The sequence below is a fragment of the Dreissena polymorpha genome, chromosome 5, assembly GCF_020536995.1.
Source record: "Dreissena polymorpha isolate Duluth1 chromosome 5, UMN_Dpol_1.0, whole genome shotgun sequence".
Lineage (NCBI taxonomy): Eukaryota > Metazoa > Mollusca > Bivalvia > Myida > Dreissenidae > Dreissena > Dreissena polymorpha.
In genome coordinates, this window is record NC_068359.1 from 27,643,194 (window position 1) to 27,667,461 (window position 24,268).

General features: G+C 36.1%; 2 protein-coding genes across 4 annotated transcripts in view; both read right to left on the reverse strand.

Annotated features, from left to right (window-relative positions):
- Nucleotides 1-17,118, reverse strand: part of LOC127880592 (uncharacterized) — a 232,727-nt gene extending 215,609 nt beyond the window's left edge. For 2 of the 3 annotated variants that reach the window (XM_052427909.1, XM_052427910.1), the window contains exon 1: nt 16,517-17,118. In XM_052427909.1, coding sequence (XP_052283869.1) covers nt 16,517-16,854 — 338 coding nt within the window. In that variant the 5' untranslated portion in view covers nt 16,855-17,118. Of the gene's footprint in view, nt 1-2,655; nt 2,864-16,516 lie in introns of those variants that run through there. The other variant, XM_052427911.1, reaches the window with a different exon arrangement.
- Nucleotides 17,119-17,820: 702 nt separating this feature from the next.
- Nucleotides 17,821-19,398, reverse strand: LOC127880596 (piggyBac transposable element-derived protein 4-like). The gene has a single exon (XM_052427917.1). The coding sequence runs from the start codon at nt 19,352-19,354 to the stop codon at nt 17,996-17,998; it is 1,359 nt and encodes a 452-aa protein (XP_052283877.1). The 5' UTR covers nt 19,355-19,398; the 3' UTR covers nt 17,821-17,995.
- Between the last annotated feature and the right edge of the window lie 4,870 nt (nt 19,399-24,268).

Sequence of the window (24,268 nt, forward strand, 5' to 3'; positions counted from 1 at the left end):
TCTGGGGGATACTGTTCAAATCAGCCAATGGAATGAATGGAGTGTATTTATTCCGGTTTGTTGGTGTTATGTAAAGGTCATTTAAGGTAAAAGCTGGGGTTTTCAAAGATGTTGAATGAATTTATGTTTTGATATTACCCACTACTATGACAAGGCTATGACATATATGCTCACTAGGAGTACAGTAAATTGTATGCACTAATGACAAGTTCATGGCCTCGACCTTTGACCTAGTTACCTGAAAATCAACAGGGATCTTCTGCAAGTCATGATCAATGTACCTATGAAGTTTCATGATCCTAGGCATAAGCGTTTTGAGTTATCATCCGGAAACCATTTTACTATTTCGGGTCGTGACCTTGACCTTTGACCTAGTGACCTTAAAATCAATAGGGGTCATTGGCCAGTCATGATCAATGTACCTATGAAGTTTCATAATCCTAGGCCTAAGCGTTCTTGAGTAATCATCCGGAAACCATCTGGTGGACGGACATACGGACCGACATGTGCAAAACAATATACCCCCTCTTCTTTGAAGGGGGGCATAACAATATATAGAGCTCTTAAACCAGGCAATCACTTTTTCTAGGTAATCGAAGTAATCCACAGTACAGCCAACACGGCACAAACATAATCCGCGGCTACGCCACGGCCAGATTATTATAACGCGGCGGCCGAATCGTGTGTTCACGCAGCTTATTGCCGTGGCACTCGGCATCGATCCGCGTAACGACGCCGAGTCTGTATTAACCTCGCGAACTTTCGCGGAGTAAATCCTCCGCAATGTACGCGGCGGATCGAGTGAAAAGATATCCACCTACATGTACATACATGTATTTACAGTGTAGCGTAGAATTAATTACGCGCAACTGTTAATGTTTCGTTCGATTATCATTATTAAATTTGTAATCCCAAACACACTTCCAAATTTTAATGCTAACGCGACCTTTGGCAAATTCTAGCGTCAAATAAACAGTGCTAAAATATCCTTTGTATCATAAAAAGTGCGCGAAAATTATGCAGACATGTAGAACGTCGTTGGGAAAGTTTGGGTGTATTTTGTGTTGTATAAATACATAAACATCACGTCAGGCGTAAATTGCGTGTTCAGTGGGAAAAAAAACGCCCAGATAAGACGTTATTTCATCATCTCTATAAATAGAAACAAATGCCAAAATGTATTTGATACTTAAGGAAATATCGAGAATGTTTGTGTATCGTAAATATTTACCAGCATTTGCTTTAAAACTGGAATATACAGGATTATCGGGTAATTAGTAGCGATATTAACTGTAATATGAACAAAATAAACGTGTTTATATACGCATATTTAAACAATCGTTATAATAAGCTGATAATTAAAAAACAACAAATACGTCATCACCGTCTTGATTATTGATTTTGCTTCAAACTGCTTATTTTCTCAGCTTAAATATAATAGCAAAATCAACATGCAATTAATTTATAAATCCACCATATGCTGGAGCCTTGACCACTTGTATGTGCGAAAACATAATTACGTGACCTTGTTTATGTGTGAAATACATACACTACGGGCGGGAAACAAACTTAATTGGCCAGACACATTAACTATGCTTACATGTATATGCTAATCCGCGCACAATAAATGTATTGTGATTTTAATTATTATAATTGTTCTTTCAAAATTTGTTAATTACATGTAACTAATAATTTTAAAAAGATTTTTTATTTCATGATGCGCATCGATTCGGCATCATGTCACGGATCACGGCATGCCTCGGCCGACAGATGCGAAGTTTCGCGGCGAAATGCGACTTGCCGCCGCATACTGACGTGGCTTCAACGACTGTTGTGGCATCGACTCGTTTCGCCTTGCCGCCGCGGATCGCGAAATACGTTTGTTCCGCTTTGGCTGTACTGTAGGTAATCATAAGTAGTTTCTTGACAGCTTTTAAATTTCTTATTGCAGCTGGATAGAGATTTCTTCAATATTGGCAACAAAACACTAGACAAGAATTCTAGTACACATAAAGGTAGTCTTGTCTAAAAATGGCTTGTGAGAATTGCTCATGCAGTGTAACTGGTCTGACAGTGATTATAGAGCTCATAATTTGTGTTGAATGCACTTTGTTTTACAAGTTAAAACAATACAATCATATATCAAACATGAGCTCTACTTTGGACAAAGAACCCAGTGTATAATGTAAATCTATTCTATAATAACTCCAAGTTAAAAGACCTCCCATAACTGAGCATTTATACTAAAATTTAGTTCTGTACTGTTTGAATTGAAACCCACCTTCACACTTCTTGTTTTTCTGATGCATGATTATTAAGGACACAGGTTATAAATGCCATCACAGGAAATATTAAACTCCCATGAATAAGAAGTTCAGGAAATGTCTTAATTATACAGTATTTCTGTGAATACAAATAACAAGTCCAGAAAAGACACAATTTCAAATTAATTTCATAAGTCATTTTCAAAAATTGAAAGAAAGTGTAGTCGTAAAAATTCATAGTATTTGATACGTTTCACAAAAAAATCAGGAAAAAATGTGTACGATAAATCAAAATTGCAAACTTGACAATACTTAATTCTCATTAAAATTGTGACATTATATAGTTCATTGATTTCTAAACACATCTATGTGCCAAAGTATTTAGAAATACCTGTGATCATTTAAGGCACACTTTGTGCAGCACAACTGACTGTGGTCATCACATAACATTTCAATTTTGTCGTCCTTGTGCGCTTGACACTTCAATAGAAATTCCTCCACCTGTTTCGAAACTGGCCATTTGTTCATGTCATTCCTTCCATACGCTGAATGTTTTTTAAACCACTTATCATGCAACTGAATACATTTCCCACAATAAAATTTCAAACAATTGTTTTGCAGTAAAAATCTGCATTTGCTTGCTCTTTGCATGACGAACAAATAAAATCCTTAACCTCGTAAGAGCCTTTGGCATGAGAAGACATATACAAGTCCGCCATTTTGACAATTGACATTTTAAGCAAACAAAACGTTCAGGAAAATTCTTAATTTCACAGTACCTCTGTGAATACGAATAACTAGTTCAGAAAAGACATAATTTAAATCTTTTATTAAAAAGTCAAGCAATCACAAATTATGTCCTGAACAAAAATCCAGTTAAACATAAAATGGTTAAGCCATCAAGTATTTTGAACTGAACAGAAACAAAATAAACTGTCAAATGACAATCAATTGTAAGCAGTAAACAGACTGTGTTACTATGTAAACTGTAATGGGACTATTGGGTCACGTGGGTATTGAATATATTACATTTCCAATTGTGGCAAAGAAGATATTGAATTGGAAATTAGATCATGTTAAACAGATTGATAGGCCAGACTAAATGCAGTGAGTTTGAATGCATATTGATAAAAGGACAGAAATTTAACAATGTATAAGGCATGTAGTTAGTGAAGGCCAACATCACAAATATTGTTCAATATTTTCTAACATGAACAAGTTCTCTGATTACATCACAAATATTGTTCAATATTTTCTAACATGAACACGTTCTCTGTTTTTTGTGTGCAAACTAATATTATGATACCAGATCATGTGACCTTGCCCTTAAACTTTATATGTTTATTACTTTCCACCAAAGAAATCACTAAACCTTGTGACACTGACCTTTGACATGTTGACCTAAACATTAACAAGTGCATTCAGGTTTTCACTAATAACCAACATAATAATTTGCAAGATTGTACACCACTGCATTCACCAGATATAAGAAGAACAAAAATAGTCTACATACCGACCTACAGACCAACCCATGATGGGCATGTGCACAGCATTAATGTATACAAACCAATTATTCGAAGGGACACTTAAGCTCCATTGGTCATTTTCGGCTCGGGTACTACTAAAATTTACCCCGGACATTCCTTAGTATACTAAAATGTACCCTGGGTACGGAAACTATACTGAAACGTAACCTCACGCTAAACTGGACTTTGTTGGCCTTTTTTTTCATATTAATTAAATTCATATTTATGCCAATATTCTGTAAAATGACCTTTATATTATCGAAACTCCTGCTCAAAAAGCATTTTGACGACATTGGATTTTAGGCGGGAATGCATCTCGGGTACAGTCTGAATTGACCGGATACGTGTTAGTATATTTTGGGTACGCGGGGTACATTTAATTATTATTAAGAGTACCCAGGGTACATGTAAGTAGTACCCGAGCAGACAATGACAAATCAAGCGAAACTTAAATACATATATAGGAACTTATAACATTGATTTTAAAAGTTGTGTAAGTTTTGAATTAAAATTAAAGTAATTCAAGAATGCCAATATCAAAACTTCTATTTCACACAAATCTGACATGCAAAGTGCACAAAAAGTAATAAAAATAATTTGTTGACAAGAGTTCCGCGGTCGGAGATGACCGCATTGAAGCCGGATTTTTGATTTAAATGACAGGAAAGTACCTTTCGTGTTTTTGTCAATGCAATACTTAAATTACTGAAATATTGTTCAAAGGTCAAAATGAAATGTAAGTACCAGTGGTCATCTAAGTGTGCTTGCAAACCTTCATGTCAAGTTTGAAGACTCTATGTCCAAGCATACCAAAGTTATAACAATTTTAACATTTTAACATTTAAGGTCACAGTGACCTTGACCTTCAAATGAATGACATTGAAATGACCAGTGGTCATCTTCTAGTACTGGCCAATCTTTATTTCAAGTTTGAAGACTCTAGGTACAAGCATACCAAAGTTATAACATGAAATAAGAACTTTAACATTTTTACATTCAAGGTCACAGTGACCTTGACCTTCAAATGAATGACCTTGAAATGTCCAGTGGTTACTTACTAGTTCTGGCCAACCTTCATGTCAAGTTTCAAGACTCTAGGTCCAAGCATACCAAAGTTATAACAACTTTAACATTTTTACATTCAAGGTCACAGTGACCTTGACCTTCAAATGAATGACCTTGAAATGTCCAGTGGTTACTTACTAGTTCTGGCCAACCTTCATGTCAAGTTTCAAGACTCTAGGTCCAAGCATACCAAAGTTATAACAACTTAAACATTTTTATATTGAAGGTCACAGTGACCTTCACCTTCAAATGAATGACCTTGAAATGACCAGTGGTCATCTGTTAATCCTGGCCAACCTTCATGTCAAGTTTGAAGACTCTAGGTCCAAGCATACCAAAGTTATACCATGAAATAAGAACTTTAACATTTTTACATTCAAGGTCACAGTGACCTTGACCTTCAAATGAATGACCTTGAAATGACCAGTGGTTACTAACTAGTTATGGCCAACCTTCATGTCAAGTTTCAAGACTCTAGGTCCAAGCATACCAAAGTTATAACAACTTTAACATTTTTTATATTGAAGGTCACAGTGACCTTGACCTTCAAATGAATGACCTTGAAATGACCAGTGGTCATCTGTTAATCCTGGCCAACCTTCATGTCAAGTTTGAAGACTCTAGGTCCAAGCATACCAAAGTTATACCATGAAATAAGAACTTTAACATTTTCGAGCACGCCGCCACCCCGCCCACCCCGCCACCCCGCCACCCCGCCACCCCGCCCGCCCGCCCCGCCCGACATCATCAATCTATAAGCCGAGATTTTTTCGAAAAAAATCCGGCTAATAAGCTTCCAATGCTTATTGGAATGGTTTAAATAAACCATGCATTGGCTAATTTGCTTAAATATCATATTAAAAATTCTTCAGCTTAAAGGATATATAATACAAATTAATGGTTGACGATATTTTTTTGAGCATGTCTATTTCACACAGAGGAATTTTCTTTAAGGAGTATATCTCATTTGCTGAGCTATTTAAAATTTTGTGCGGAATATTGATAAGTTTTAAAACATCATAGAAACTTGTTCAACCAAAGAACATTAATTTGTTTTCCATAAAGCTGTTTAAATTGCTAAATTGTTTGCCTTATGTATTAATGAGTGACTCGGTATGGTTGAGGAAGATAATATTCCTAAGTTTAATAAAAATCCTCCCAGGCATGTTTATGTTACAAATAAGACACTTTAACCTAGAGCATGCATTTTGATTGACACATTGTCTGCAGGGATCATATTTTCCCGCAACATCAATCGGTCCGGATATAAATGGGGAAAGTATCCGAAAATGTATATCCGAAATCATGACAAATGACGTTAAAATATATACCATTGATTTTGCCATTCATAAAGGTGGTATAATACATGTTCAAGTAAAATTTCCTTAGACATTTTTTTTTAACGGAACGAGATATCTCAACTGGTTTTATCATTTGGTATTTCATTGTTGTTTCGTGTGCTGTTTTATCAGACTTTTTTCATCGTTGTCAATATTATTAATCTGTGTAAGTCTATACCGATGTTTTAAATTGTTGTCGACTCGATAAAAGCTTACAAACATGCACTGAACCAAACAAATGTCTGTGCGTAGGTTGGCTACTGACAACAACAAACAAAATAATTAAGAAATAATTTGTTGTCAAATAACTAACCCACGGCCGATAGTTTAGATGCGTAGGGATTTAATCACGAGAGCGAAGCATTTGAAACAACGCATCTAATTTTCCGGTCGTGAGTTATTCAACAACAAAGTTTAAAGTACACGAATTATTTCGATTCTAACACGGTTTTATTAAAGATTTATTCAATGTATATTATTTTTCTTGTGTACTATTTTATGTGAAGTTCCGCCCATAAAAATACTTTCGGCTGTTCTGTCGATCAGATCCGCGATTTTCATTCATAATTATATTACCGGATTATTACGCTGGTGGAAAATGCATCGGCATGTTTTGTTTAGTTACAGCGCGTGCATTCACACGCGTCTTTCTGATGCGTCTTTAATCCGCTGTTCACAAGTTTTTGATTTTTGGTCTGACGTGCAATAAACCGGTCCTGACCGGTTTAGAGACTGCAGCGGATGGTTTATCACACCTTATCGAGATAAGAACGTCATTAAGGTGTGTTAGCATGTACACTGTGTAATCAATTTCATGACATGGGAATTTTAATAGCGAACAGAATCGGACCGACCGTTTGGGATTTTCAATCGGTCTTTCATGGCCCCAATCGGTCTAGGACCGACAAAACCGAAAAAAATATGATCCCTGATTGTCCGGTAGTCAGGGAAATATAAAATATGAAGTGGCATTAAAATCTTTTTAGGAATGCAAAAATTACAGAAATGATATTAATTTCAGACAGAATACTCACACACACACACACAAGAAGTCAGGCATGGACTTACAGTGTGACTAATATGTGCCCTACTTCAGGGGCCTAAACATGTCCCAGGGCTATATATAAAACAAGCATATTTGCCTTATTACGCAATTCAAATAAAGTTGACCAAAACACAAAACTTAACCAAATTTTCAAGTATAAAGGGCCCATAATTCCTTCAAAATGCCAGTCACAGTTTCATAACTTTGTCTGCAAAGTCCCCTTACGATAGTAAATGTTGCAAGTATGAAAGCAATAGCTTTGATACTTTAGGAAAAAAGTGGACCTAAACACAAAACTTAACCAAATTTTCAATTTTCTAAGTATAAAAAGGGCACATAATTCTGTCAAAATGCCAGTAAGAGTTACATTACTTTGCCTGCACAGTCCCCTTATGATAGTTAGTAAGTATTGCAAGTATGAAAGCAATAGCTTTGATACTTAAGGAATAAAATGGACCTAAACACAAAACTTAACCAAAATTTTCAATTTTCTAAGTATACAAAGGGCACATAATTCTGCCAAAATGCAAGCCAGAGTTATCTAACTTTGCCTGCCCAGTCCCCTCATGATAGTAAGTAAGTGTACCAAGTTTGAATGCAATAGCATTGATACATTTATGAAAAAAGAATATCTAAACGCAAAACTTAACCGGACGCCGACACCAAGGTGATGACAATAGCTCTTTTTTTTTTCAAAAAATAGGTGAGCTAAAAAGCAAAACGACCTAGGGCGAAACTAGTTGAGAGCTAAACAACCTGATACCAATGTGACGACAAACTACTCAAGACATACTCATTTTTGTTTATTGATCAAGTATGTTTAAATATATAAAGTGTAGATTTAAAATACACTCAATGATGTTTTTATACAATATCAATAATTATTGGATGTATACACTCTTGATTTCTATAAACACGACACAATATGAGAAAACTCCCTGAGAAAAACATTAAGTTACATATATTCAAATAAATTATGTCTTTCTATAAAGAGAGTGTAAAGTTTTATTTCAATTAACGGCATGACCATACTTTCTTATATTTAAGTATGCATGGTTGGAAAGATGAGGTCATAATCATTTGTAAAAACACCATTTAAAATCCTGTATGTGCTTTAACTCAAAATATTTATCTTTTGGACATATTCTGTCTTTTATAGGGTAAACTCAGTATAAATGTAGCATCATGTCAGTGTAGGTCATGTCAGATGCTATAGGACCCCAGAAAATGGCTTATTTATATGTTATTTTCTCGACCCCTTAAATGTTTGCGTCGGATGTGATTTCTCAGTCTTTGGGAAAATGTGAGTCTGTCGGTCCAAGCGGTGAATTTCTTGTCAGCAAAGGTTTAGCGATCATCAGTTTGCATCATATACTATTTTTCTGCAATAGATGATCAACTGCTCCAATTGAGCTGACAATTGTTTGTTTGTTGGGTTTGAATGAAATGAATCATGCTATCAAAACATTTACGGGCCCTTAATTTTACATGTACCGACCGCATACACCGCAATCAAATCAGATCTTGTACAGTACAGCCAAAGCGGAACAAACGTATTTCGCGATCCGCGGCGGCAAGGCGAAACGAGTCGATGCCGCGTCAGTCGTTGAAGCCGCGTCAGTATGCGGCGGCAAGTCGCATTTCGCCGCGAAACTTCGCATCTGTCCGCCGAGGCATGCCGCGGTCCGCGACATGATGCCGAGTCGATGCGATCATGAAATATTATTTTTTTTAATTATTAGTTACATGTAGTTAACAAATTTTAACAATTATAATAATAATTAAAATCATAATAAATTTATTGTGCGCGGATTGTATAAGCATATACATGTAAGCATAGTTAATGTGTCTGGCCAATTATTAAGTTTGTTTCCCGCCCGTAGCGTATGTATTTCACAAATAAACAATGTCACGTAATTATGTTTTCGCACATACAAGTGGTCAAGGCTCCAGCATATGGTGGATTTATAAATTAATTGCATGTTGATTCCACTATTATATTTTAGCTGAGAAAATTAGCAGTTTGAAGCCACATCAATAATCAAGACGGTGACGAGGTATTTGTAGTTTTGTTAATTATCAGCTTATTATAACTATTGTTTGAATATGCGTATATAAACACGTTTTATTTTGTTCATATTATACAGTTAATATCGCTACTAATTACCCGATAATCCCGTATATTCCAGTTTTAAAGCAAATGCTGGTAAATATTTACGATACACAAACATTCTCGATATTTCCTTATGTATCAAATACATTTTGGCATTTGTTACTATTTATAGAGATGATGAAATAACGTCTAATCGGGGCGTTTTTTTTCTCCACTGAACACGCGATTTACGCCTGACGTGATGTTCATGTATTTATACAACACAAAATACACCCAAACTTTCCAAACAACATTCTACATGTCTGCATAATTTTCGCGCGCTTTTTATGAAACAAAGGATATTTTAGCACTGTTTATTTGACGCTAGAATTTGCCAAAGGACGCGTTAGCATTAAAATTTGGAAGTGTGTTTCGGATTACAAATTTAACAATGATAATCGAACGAATCAGAAACAGTTGCGCGTAATTAATTCTACGCTACACATACATGTATGTACATGTAGGTGGATATCTTTTCACTCGATCCGCCGCGTACGTATGCGGCGGATTTACTCCGCGAAAGTACGCGTGGTTAATACAGACTCGGCGTCGTTGCGCGGATCGATGCCGAGTGCCACGGCGATATGCCGCGTGAACACACGATTCGGCCGCCGCGGACTAATAATCTGGCCGTGGCGTAGCCGCGGATTATGTTTGTGCCGCTTTGGCTGTACTGTAAAATCACAGTACAAATACTTTTCATACCTAACTAAGCTGATAAATTCAATCCCATATTGTATAGTTTGAGATAAATATTTAACGTCAACAATCTGAACTAATATGTTTCTACGATTATGAGGACAATAACCCAAAATGTCCTGTGGATGTTATAATAGTTAAACTGTTTATTCATGTCAGGTGATTTTACGACGAGATCATAAATAAATGTGAAGTGAATGTAAGATAATTTAAATAGTATCAGACTTTATCTATTGGTTTTCCATTAATAGAACATGGGATGATTAAACTATTTGTACTTTGCCCTTACATATGATATACAGATAAAGGTTGCACAATTTTAGTACAAAAAGCAGTTAATATTATTGTACATGTGTTTCAAAGCTTTGGGTTGATTTGTATGACACACTGGGCACACTGACCCCTATACTAAAATAGAACACACTTAGTAATTCTTACAAATTCAATTATATAGTCAAAATATTGACTGAAACATGACCGCAATATTTTTTGCTCACATTCATTTACCGGTAAAGATACTATTATGTTTGTTTTATGTTTTGCTGAATAAAACACACTGCATTTATCATTTAAGAATACTTTGTGGTGAAAATTGTAATGCAATTTCATTGACAGCTAGGAATGTATGTGTGAATAACGACTTAGCTAAATGAAGTCCCATACGTGAGCATACGATTATGAAGTTAAGGTCTGTAATGTTTGAATTGAAATCCAGTTTCGTACATCATGTTTTTCTGAAGGGTGATTATAAAGGACACGGGCTAATCCCGACTGCGAAAGCTTGTCAGAAAATGTTGTTGTTGTTTTTTTAGAGGACAAAGTGACCTTGACCTTTGACCTAGTGACCCAAAATGGGTGTGGCATGTAGAACGCATCAAGGTACATCTTCATATGATTTTTTTCAAAGTTGAAGGTGGAAGCACTGTGATGTTCGAGGCAAAGTTAAAGTTATATATAGAGGTCTCAGTGACCTTTACCTTTGACCATATATAGTGACCCAAAAATGGATGTGGCGTTTAGAAGTCATCGAGGTGCATGTACATATGAAGTTTCAAAGTTATAGGTGGTAACACTATAATATCAATGGCATAGTTAAAGTTTTATATAAGAGGTCACAGGGACCTTGACCTTTGTCCTATAGTGACCCAAAAATGAGTGTAGCGTGTAGAAGTCATCAAGGTGCATGATGAAGTTTCAAAGTTGTAGGTGGAAGCACTATGTTGGTAGCGGCAAAGTTAAAGTTTTATATTAGAGGTCACAGTGTGGCGTGTAGAACTCATCAAGGTGCATGTACATATGAAGTTGTAGGTGGAAGCACTTTAATTTAAGAGCTTATGTTAAGGTTTTAGCACGACGTCCGGATGGCGGACGACGAGGAGGCTATGACAATACCTTTTCTCCGAAAATAGCCGAGCTAAAAAAATTTGGGGGGGGGGGGGGGGGGTGTCGGGGGTTGAGAGGTTATAGTGTGGGAGTGTTGTCATTTATTAGATGATTTTTCAAAATATAACAAAAAAAGGAAAAAATGGGGGGGGGGCCAGATTATTAGTACGCGGCGGCCGAATCGTGTGTTCACGCGGCGTGTCGCCGTGGCACACGGCATCGATCCGCGCAACGACGCCGAGTCTGTATTAACCTCGCGTACTTTCGCGAAGTAAATCCTCCGCAAACGTATGCGGCGGATCGAGTGAAAAGATATCAACCTACATGAACACACATGTATGTTTAGCGTAGAATTAATTACGCGCAACTGTTAATGTTTCGTTCGATTATTATTATTATATTTGTAATCCGAAACACACTGCCGAATTTGAATGCTAACGCGACCTTTGGCAAATTCTAGCGTCAAATAAACAGTGCTAAAATATCCTTTGTTTCATTAAAAGCGCGCGAAAATTATGCAGACATGTAGAACGTCGTTTGGAAAGTTTGGATGTATTTTGTGTTGTATAAATACATGAACATCACGTCAGGCGTAAATCGCGTTTTCAGTGGGAAAAATAACGCCCCGATTAGACGTTATTTCATCATCTCTATATCTGTATTGTCAATATTTACCAATTTTAAACTTGAATATACGAGATTATCGGGTAATTAGTAGCGATATGAACTGTATAATATGAACAAAATAAAACGTGTTTATATACGCATATTCACACAATAGTTATAATAAGCTGATAATTATCAAAACAACAAATACGTCGTCACTGTCTTGATTATTGATGTGGCTTCAAACTGCTAATTTTCTCAGCTTAAATATAATAGCAAAATCAACATGCAATTAATTTATAAATCCACCATATAATAATGCTGGAGCCTTGACCACTTGTATGTGCGAAAACATAATTACGTGACCTTGTTTATGTGTGAAATACATACACTACAGGCGGGAAACAAACTTAATTGGCCAGACACATTAACTATGCTTACATGTATATGTAACTACATGTAACAAATAATTTTAAAAAGATTTTTTATTTCATGATGCGCATCGACTCCGCATCATGTCGCGGATAGTGGCTTGCCTAGGCGGACAGATGCGAAGTTTCGCAGCGAAATGTGACTTGCTGTCGCATACTGACGCGGCTTCAACGACTGACGCGGCATCGACTCGTTTCGCCTTGCCGCCGCGGATCGCGAAATACGTTTGTTCCGCTTTGGCTGTACTGTATGTCAGGTAAGTGTAGTTTTGTTATGGTATGAATCAAGGCTGATCATAAATAACAAAAGTATGGTAATTTTAGCAAAATTTAATACATAAACCTTGAGAGTCAATGTCATTCAAAGGTCAAGGTCAAATTAAATTTGCCAGGTACAGAACCCTCATGATACTAAGAAAGTACTTGAAGTTTGAAAGCAAAAGCCTTGATGCTTGAGAAGTAAAGTGGATCTAAACTCAAAATTTAACCAAATATTCAAAGTTACTAAGTCAAAAAAGGGCAATAATAATGTCAAAATGCCTGTCAGAGTTACATAACTTTGCCTGCACATTCCGCTTATGATAGTTAGTAAGTATTGCAAGAATGAAAGCAATAGCTTTGATTCTTTAGGCATAAAGTGGACCTAAACACAAAACTAAACCAAATTTTCAATTATGTAAGTATAAAAGGGGTCATAATTCTGTGAAAATGCCAGTCAGAGTTACATTACTTTGCCTGCCCAGTCCCCTCATGATAGTTAGTAAGTGTGCCATGTTTGAATGCAATAGCTTTGATACTTTATGAGAATAAACAGCTGCGCCATGAGCGCATGATACGCCCGTCGTTCGCCAATGAAGTAGTAAGGTAATAAATAACCCTTTGAATCATTTTTTTACTTCAGTTTATTTGTATTTGAATACATGGTTTATTTTATAAGTACATGAGCATGGAGCGCCGTCTCCTTGACATTCATACCATATCTTTTTTTGAGTATATGTATGCATTTCTTTAGAGGATATGGAGTTGAAGTAAACCTGTTATAGATATTTTGACCAATAATAAAAGAGAAATGTAGATGGGTAAGTGGTAGTGTACAATCGGAATAGAAAAAAGCTCACCTTGTTCAATTTTTCAGGGATACTAAAAAAAAAAAAAAAAAAATCCATTGAAGGATATTTGAGGTACAGTAGGACATTCAATGAAATCACGAAATTTTGACGAACAAAGTCCCATAACTCTGGAACGACAATTCAGAATTCCGTCAAAAACGAAAGGGGATCAGGGTTTATCAATATTAAGATTGTGTTGAAATTTGAAAAAAATCCATCGAAGGATATTTGAGCTACAGTAGGACATTCAATGAAATCACGAAATTTTGACGAACAAAGTCCCATAACTCTGGAACGACAATTCAGAATTCCGTCAAAAACGAAAGGGGATCAGGGTTTATCAATATTAAGATTGTGTTGAAATTTGAAAAAAATCCATCGAAGGATATTTGAGCTACAGTAGGACATTCAATGAAATCACGAAATTTTGACGAACAAAGTCCCATAACTCTGGAACGACAATTCAGAATTCCGTCAAAAACGAAAGGGGATCAGGGTTTATCAATATTAAGATTGTGTTGAAATTTGAAAAAAATCCATCGAAGGATATTTGAGCTACAGTAGGACATTCAATGAAATCACGAAATTTTGACGAACAAAGTCCCATAACTCTGGAACGACAATTCAGAATTCCGTCAAAAACGAAAGGGGATCAGGGTTTATCAATATTAAGATTGTGTTAAAATTTGAAGAAAATCTGTCAAAGGATATTTGACGTAGCGTACGACATTAACAGACGGACGGACGGACGGACGCGGGGTATACCATAATACGTCCCGTCATAGACGGGCGTATAAAAATGGACTTAAACACAAAACTTAAGCGGATGCCGGAGCAGACGCCGCCGCCAATACCGACGCTCATGTGATGACAATAGCTCAAAATTGTTTTTTTTAAATTAGCTAAAAATGCTTTGATACGTAGGTCATGGTAATTCCTTGTGCCCACATCCATATTAAATATATTAAAAAGTTCACAGATAAATTAGGAGTCCTTTAATTGAACCCAATATTCATAATGATGACAGAAAGTTTGAAACCTCTTCAGCATAAAAGTAACTGCAACGCCAACAGTAGATTCGAGCATGTAACAGCCACAATTTACTGCTGGCTATCACAGGGGTATCCCCAAAACATTTGCAACAACATCAGTTATAACGGTTACAACAATGCTAACAGTAGGTTCAAACATACATCAGTATGTGCATTGTTTGCATTATTTTCGAAGGTTATGATGTTGGCTGCATGAAAGCTATAAGGTCACATATTCCTGGTAATTGATGACGTTGGCTTGTGAAATACTCAACTCCTTTTGGTTAATGGTCATAATTAATGTATGACACATATGATGAAAGGAGCTTCCAAAATTCTGTCCTAAACTTTCAGCTAAAAGGGTTAGCTTTTAGACGATCATAACAAACATTAACTTTACGTTTATTAGTTTGTGTCTCAAAGCATTTGTAAAATAATTATGAGCTATGAGACATTTGCCCTGCGTTTATGAAACTTCACCAGGACACTGCTTAGGAAATGCATAATCCTGTCATCCTGATTTATATGAAAATACTTCTAGTTCAATTTGTATGAACTGACACAGCTTTCATAATTTCTGTTGTAGTTAACAGTCTTATAGAGCGATGACTTTTTTATAGCCCTTTTGATGTTTAAAATGTTGAGCCACATACATAATTTATCCATAGGAGTGGAAAGGTTGCTGTTCAACAAATGGCCTGGGTTCTTATACCTGAACAGAGTTACTTTTAGTTTTTCGTTTCCATAATTTAGCTGTTAATAAATAGAATGAAATACTGGATTTTATTAAATTAAATATAAACAACAAAAGCTATGCAGAGATGGGTACAAAGCGTATGAAAATAAATTGTTGATTTGTGCGGAAAAATGCTTAAAAATTGATAATAAAAGTGTTGTGAGTATTATATTCCCTAATGTTAAACTTATATAGCTGGATGGAAGATGAACAAAATGTTGAGATCTACAAAACATAATTTTGGGGAAACCTTCAATTTGGAAATTGTAGGTCTTACTTGGGAAAAACTAACTTTTTTGCAAGTATTTTCAGTTACTTTCCGAGACATTGCATGATCTAGTTCAATGGAAATACAGACTGATGGACAGGAGGAGCGACATAAAGATCGGTAGGGTTTAAACCTATAGTCCCCATAAGAAAAAGTAGTAGCGAAAAAAACATAAACAAGAAACGGTAAACAAGTTATAAACATTAAGGGCCTAACTTCGATGAGCTATTTGCAATTTTACTTTGAATTCATGTTGTTCTTTTATTTCCTGAAGAATGATTTAAAATAATTGTCCTTAGATAGCAACATATTGTCAGACCCAAGCATAAGAACAATTGTTTTAATGTATTATTGACTGATTATCAATCATAACAGAAATAAAAGATATTTCTTTGCTTTGGTAAAATTAATTTTATATCATGAGCAATCAGAAAATTATTATTTCCCAATTGGCCCAGCCACAAGTAAACATTGATTTTTTTCTATTTTCGTTTTCTTTTGATCACGAGTCATCCTATTGTAAAGTGTTTAACAGGAAATTTCAAGGACATGATGACATCAAATGAACATTAAAACATACTTTTACAGAAAAATGTTAAAGTTATTAATACCTCTCGCATTTTTTTCGCTGTTTGAAATGATGAGTTTCAACATTTAAATATATTTCCCTATATAAGCATAATCATTATTCTTAATTTAAAGACCCGTTAGTTGATTTGAACATGAACATGTACTTTGTATTTAAGACTCTTTCTTTGGATTTACATCATGATGAATATGGGTTTAAATGCCTAACTGTCTGTATATAATAATTTGTGTAATCATATTGTTATAATCACTAAACAGCCGAAGAGTACATACCTGTGTTGATCAGATACACACTGAGGGCAGCACAGCTGTTTGTGCAGGTTGCAGAATTGGTCAATTTTATGTTCCTTATGAACATCACAAGTTTGTAGAAAATTCACCACCTTTTTTGAAACTGGCCATTTATCTATATCAACCCTTCCAATAGAATTATGTTTTGCAAACAATTTACCATGCAGATGAATACAGTTTCCACAATAAAACCGTTCACACTGTTTACAATAGAAATCAGCACTGGTCTCAGCATTATTCTGGTCTTCACAGGCATTACAAATATAGTCCTTCACTTCATTAGAACTGGGCTCAACTGAAGACTGAGAACTTGTTGCCATTTTGTAGATTAACTAGTTTTAACAAAGTCACTTTCTGACACTATAATTACAAACAAATCTGCATCAGTATATAAACATATGATACATACATATATATTATATACTATTTATATAAGATCAACAATTACCACTTATAACATGACTAAGAAAATCTTATGTGAACTTGTAAAACCTTGTCCCACGTATAACCCTAAAAGCTCTTTGCGACACAGTTTTGTGGGACTAGTGACCAGCCTGATCACTACGTCACGATGTAAACTGTCATGTGAGAACATTGTACAGTGTCAGTTTACTTTAACCCTTTCCCTGATAGACCCCATATCTGATTTGCCACTCCAGGCCAATACCAGTCATGCTGTTCTGATAACAGTGACTCAATATACAGCTGATAAGCCTGACTACACCATCTCAATAGGGTTATTGGAAAAATATTGGAAAAATTCTCAACTGTTACGCCTGTCTAGTTTAAGCTTAATTTTCACTTAGTTCCTTTCATTTCACATCATTTGTGTAAATGTAAAGATTGTAAAGAAATAAATTCTCCTTCCAACCATATAAATTTTAAGTCTGTATTGTAAACAACGCATAAGAAATGTTTGAACAAACAAAGAAGACATACTTTTTCAGATAAAACAGAATTTATTCAGTGTTGAATTTACAAATACACATGATTGCAATGCATATTCATATTACACATTTAATAATAAAATAAACATATATATTTACATAACATAAATATTTACATAACAATAAACATATATATTTACATAACACAACAACAGTATTTATACATTAGCTAAAAATTATAGGTTGTAATAAATTATAATTTGCAAACATATGAGACTTCTGTAGACAAAAGTTAGAAGTGTTTTTACAACTTATTGACTATTAAGTTTGTTTAATTATAATGCTACATGACAAATGAAATAAAATAAAATCAATTTTTATAATTCATGGCTTATAAAATTTAAAATATTAAATAAATCATTTACTTCTTAGTTTTAAAAATATAATAATCTGAATACAGAAAATATAGTTGCAATATATACAGTAGCAATGTCCTAACCAATGTCCTTTCCTTAGCAACAATGTCCATGATAACTTTTACTTGATTGCATGACACTTTTTTCCAAAAACGAAATTAAAAAGTGAAATTACTCATCACAGACTGTGATATCTGGCGAAGCAACCATCCTGACACAGGTGGACACCGCAAGTATGACACCCGAACTTCATCTCCTTCCGCTGCTTCAGGTATCAGGTGTGGTACTTGCAGGCCTTTGTCTTGTCGGAGAGTCGGAACATGACATGGCCACCCCCCCATGTTCATCTGCTCCACCAAGCCATCTCTCCCTCTGCCTTCCGGTGCTGCACCTTTTCTTTTGCAGAACACCCCAGCCAGTTCCGGGACAAGTTCCAGACCGAAATCAAGGTGGGTGAACCGCTTCCAGCCGATTCTCCTGCGGGACGTCAGTTTGTACATGATGAAGGCATTCACTATGCAACAGTTCAGAAGAAACCAGAAGAGGTATCGCCAGTAGTTCTTGGAACAGCTCCCAACGTCATTCTTAGCGCGGTACTGATCATGCAGGTCGACACCACCCATATACATGTTGTAGACGTTCACACTGTGTGGCGACTGTAGCTGCAGGACGTTGACTCCACATCGTCGCTGTACAGGTAAAATGACGGTAGGGTCCCTCAACGTGACCAAGTGGTGAACAAGTCGCATGTCCTTCCATACTGTGGCAGTCAGGTTGGTGTCGCCCATCTGCATGATCTTGAAGTCTCCGCGCTGTCGTACCTCTGCTGGTTTCTTCAACTGGCTCGGGAATCCCTTCCTGTTGACCCTGACAGTCCCGCAGGCGTAGAGGCCCTTCTCCAGGAGTTCCTTCATGAGAGGTATAACTGTGAAGAAGTTGTCGAAGATCAACCAGCGGAAGGAGTGGTAGATGTGGTCCACTAGCCTCATCACAACGTTGTCGCCAAGTCCGTGTTCCGTCTGGTTATTCTGTCGCCCCAGGTATACCTCAAAACGAGCAAGGAAGGCTGTCCTGGCATCGCAGAGCATCCACATCTTGATTCCCCTCTTGATTGACTTGGCAGGCATATACTGTCTAAAGCTGAGGCGGCCAGTAAACGCAATCATGGCCTCGTCAATGGAGACCTCCTTGTTGAGCATGTAGATATCCTGGAATGTCCGGCTGACGCTCTCCATGACAGGTCGCACCTTGAAGAGTTTGTCGTATCCTGGCTCTCCCCTTCCTGGCTCAGTCGACCGGTCAGCAACGTGGAAGTACTGCACCAGCTTCTGGAACCTGTTGCATTTCATTGTGTTGGTGATTCCAGCATTGTTGATGAAGGGATTGGACGACCAGAACATCTCGGCATTGGGGAGCTGGTTGATTTCCATCAGGATGTTGATGGCCAGGAATGCCCTCATCTCTTCTTCAGTTGTGTTCTGCCATCTAAGGTCTGTTGGTAAGTCCGGCTGTGCCATCTTCAAATCGAAGTAACCATTCGTATGCCCCACAATGGACTGAAGCAGCTGCGGAGAGAACAGCAGCCAAAAGTAATCCATGGGAGTGGCTGTGTCTACATCAAATCCATCTGGCAGGCGTTCTCCCAGCTGCTCGTTGAACTCATCAAACTGAAATGAAAAAAAGAAATAAATATTATTATTAACATAATTATATTATAATTATCAACAATTATAATATAAATTACTATATTATTTATAATATGATCGTGTCATTTGTAATATTTTATTTTATAACATGTACATTATATTACGATAATTTATGTTTAGGGCATTATAATTATAGGTATAATGTGGTGCTAGCGGTTACTAATGAAAAAAAATGTTTTGACATTTTCAAATTTGCACAGCAATAATTCTACGTTTTTATTTTTGTGTAGTCATATATTTTGTGTAGACGCACCCTCAATGGACTGAAGTCATCTGTCCAATTATCATCTGCAGCCTCAGCATTGGGAATAATGTCATCATCGGACAAATCACCGACTTCAATATCAGAGTCCAACTCTGATAAACCAGATAACTCAGACTCATCCGAATCACTGTCAAATAGCTGATCTAAGTAGTCAGCCATGGTAACAGAATAAATTTGTGCATATAATACGAGGACATAAATAGTAATACAAGCGTATGCGAATGCAATAGGAAATGCAGTGAGAACCCCACCTTAAAATATCGCATTTTATACTGAAACATTAGGCAGTTAATCTTTTGATTTGTCAGCATTTTGTTTCATTTCAGACTCCATGCAGTTTTCAGATCATAATGTCTTTGCTTTATTACCCGAACTCATTAGTTTCTGGACACGTTTGGTACTGAAAAAAGCCACGGGGATTGCGTTTTATGGCCCAAACAAGCCCAAAGTGTCGAGTATCCCATGTGTTTTATCCTTAAATGTTAGATAAGCACGTGCACTATTAATTATTATGTTGGTCATTACAAAAAGCCTACTGAAAACCGCCAACTGAGCTTTGTTTTATTGCTCAATCAAGCAGCGATAATCCAATATCCTGTGTATTACAAAAACACCAACTTTAGATAAGCATGTGTCGTCTGTCAAAATCATGATTTTATATGTCACTAAACATATCGAAGTAATTCTCGTATATGATCTTGGAAACGGGACTTGCTTTATACATGTATCATTACGATATTAATTTTCATACGATTTGCTAAAAACAAAAGAGAACCAAACAAACATACACAGACAACACAAAATATAAATTATTATGACAAATTAAATGGGGAAAAAAAACGTTTGTTTATTTTTGAAAAATCACTTTTACTTTCTCCCAATTTCCAGAAAATGAATTGTACATATTGCATAAAATCTAAATATAGATGACGCTGTTAATTGGTTGTTGTAAAAGAATATGAACTGTACACGGACGGCACTTTGCGTGCAATCAGATACAGTACAATAATTGTTGCAATATTGAAGGAACTAAAATATGAAAATGATACAGCGTATATTACTTTTATTTTATTCAGGAAAATATCAAAATCATTTGCGAGATACCCCGATACTCAAATGGAAATTTACTACGAAGCTTTTACAATGTTGTCGGCGCTCGGGATTATATGCATCTATTGGGGAAAGCGTTTAACCTACTGGAATGAAATTGTAAGAAGTGCATTCAATAAAATTCTAATTTAAACTGACTTAAAGCACATAAAACATATAATACAAATGACTGCCCAGGTTAACAAGAATGGTACATTTTATTTAAAACTAATTCCAGATGGGCTATGTTATGACGTTTGAACTTGAATTGTGGCTTTGACATGGGCTTTTATAAAGAATACTTGTTAAACAATACAATATAGTCACTACTTAAAAAGAATGTAAAATTATGCCTATAGTAGCCAAACTTATTTAAAGGGAACTTTTCACGTTTCGGTCAATTGACTAAATTAAACAACAATAGGGCCATGATGGCCATGAATCGCTCACCTGACTAACCAAATACAATCACAACCCAGTTTTCATCAAGATAAACATTCTGACCAAAGGTTTTTCTATTATTTGAGCTAGTGACCTAGTTTTTGACCCAAGATGACCCAAATACAATCCCAACCCAGATTTTATCAAGATAAACATTCTGACCATATTTCATAAAGATTGGATGAAAACTGTGACCTTTATTGTCTATACAAGGTTTTTCTATTATTTGACCTAGTGACCTAGTTTTTGACATAGTGACCTAGTTTTTGACCCCAGATGACCCAACTACAATCCCAACCCAGATTTCATCAAGATAAACATTCTGACTAAATTTCATAAAGATTGGATGAAAACTGCAACCTCTATTGTCTACACAAGGTTTTTCTATTACACTGTAACTCCAATATAACGCGGATGACGGGGTCCAAGCCACGCAACCGCGTTATAAACGGACAGCGTTATAAGTTTTGAGCTAATTTATTGCAGGGGGATATAAAAACAGGTAAAGTATAGCCTATAATATAGGTCCTGTGTATTGCCATGCTGCGTTGTCATCCGCAAATACTTGCATATAAACCGAATCGAACGATAACGTAATACATACCGCTTTTCTAATGTGCACATGCATCCTATAATCCAATATAATTACAACATCAATTACGAAAAAAATAATCTTTAACATTTATGACGAAAAATATGAGATTCATAAACACATCCATATGCCGACGCCAATTTTCAGAAAAAGAGTACAGTGCATTATGGGACAGAGCTTTAATTGGGAGAGTGACTTTAAATTTAGATTGAATGCAATACGACACATGTACAAAGAAATGTTTTATTGCGTCATACGCGTCATGTAAAAATCGTGCTTTCCGTGGACTTTCTGATAAATGGCGTAAATTAAAGTGAATCTCTGTTAAGTATACTGCGTTAGCACGTAAATAAATCGTTAGGATTATTTAATTTATTATTCGTACACGTACAGAAACAACAGAAACATTAAACATAAACAAAGATCTTTTTATTTATCAAGCATGTATAGCATATAATAAACGATAACACTGTCAAAGTTTATACAATGAAATACAATACACGATACATACAAAACATTAACAGGTAATTCATCTATCCAACCGCTGCTGCCCTCGAACCCTCCTGCACCAACGCCGTGTATAAGTTCGTGGTAGGCCTTTGCTTGGCCTTGCACGATTGGCCCCGATAGTGTTTCCTTCACTCCCTTCCTGGTTGAACCAGTCTATCATGGCTTTTTCAAGTTGAGAATCTTTTGCGGTGCGCTGGCGTTTCGGCTGTGACCCTTCGCAGTCCATGTCTGCCAGACTTGATCGCAGTTTCGACTCATCTGTTAACCAACCACGCAGAGTATATTCTGCGATGTTTAGGTCTCTCGAGACCGTTGCCTGCGCATCTCCACGCCGTAGCCGGTCAACTACATTCAATTTCTCCGCAATACTGTATGCCTTCCTTTTTCGTGATTCTATGTTGCTGTACTCAATAATATCAGAACGATAATGAATGTCACCAAAACTTACCCTGTTTTATACTAACTGTGCGCAGTATATTTCACAGCCGCTCCTTTCATATGGACAAACTGCAATCAAATCAAAGTAAAAATGTTTTAATCGTTTTGAATAATTTTTATTTGATAATTATTCCACTTGCACTTACCTTATTGAAAATAGCGCACTGAGCCGCTCTGATAGAGAAAACATGTAATAAACACTGACTCGCAAGTTTTCACACCTTTATTGACCTTTATTGACATTACACAAGAGATTAACACCAGTTAGCTTTCTCGTGTCGTTTAACTTCTAATCGATTAAAATCGATTAAAATCGGTTAAACAGACGGATAAAGCAAGCAGGCTGTGATCGCCGCCATCTTTGAATTTTCTGAAAATACATGAAGATGCATAACATTGATTTGAATCAGAAATGGAAGGTTGGAGCAAAAACGGGATCCCAGCACCCCTCCCGCGTTATATTGGACACAGCGTTATAACGGACCGCACTATATTGGAGTTACAGTGTATTTGACCTAGTTTTTGACCTAGTGACCTACTTTTTGACTCCAGATGACCCAAATACATTCTCAAGCCAGATTTTATCAAGATAAACGTTCTGACTGAATTTCATAAAGATTTGATGAAAACTGCGACCTCTATTGTCTAAACAAGGTTTTTCTATTATTTAACCTAGTTTTTGACCTAGTTTTTGACCCCAGATGACCCAAATACAATCCCAACCCAGATTTCATCAAGATAAACATTCTGACCAAATTTCATAAACATTGGATGAAAACTGTGACCTCCACTGTCTACACAAACAAATTGTTGATGATTTTTCAATTATTTGACCTAGTGACCTAGTTTTTGACCCCAAATTACCCAAATACAATCCCAACCCAGATTTCATCAAAATAAACATTCTGACCAAATTTCATAAAGATTGGATGAAAACTGCGACCTCTATTGTCTACACAAGTTTTTTTTCTATTATTTGACCTATTATGTGACCTAGTGACCTAGTTTTTGACCCCAGATGACCCAAATACAATCCCAACCCAGATTTCATCAAGATAAACATTCTGACCAAATTTCATAAAGATTTGATGAAAACTGCAACCTCTACTGTCTACACAAACAAATTGTTGATGCACGCACACACACACAACGAACGCCGGACATCACACGGTCACATAAGCTCACCATGTCACTTCGTGACAGGTGAGCTAAAATGTTCCATTTTCGCAAATTTTTGTTGTAGTTATGATATGTGTGAGGAAACAGTAACTGTACATAAACTGTGCTCTAAAATATTCATTATATGTATATTTTGAGGATTTAAAAACATGAACATTATAGAGCGTTGCAACGCAAAACAATTGAATAATTTGTAGAGTTCTGCTGCTGT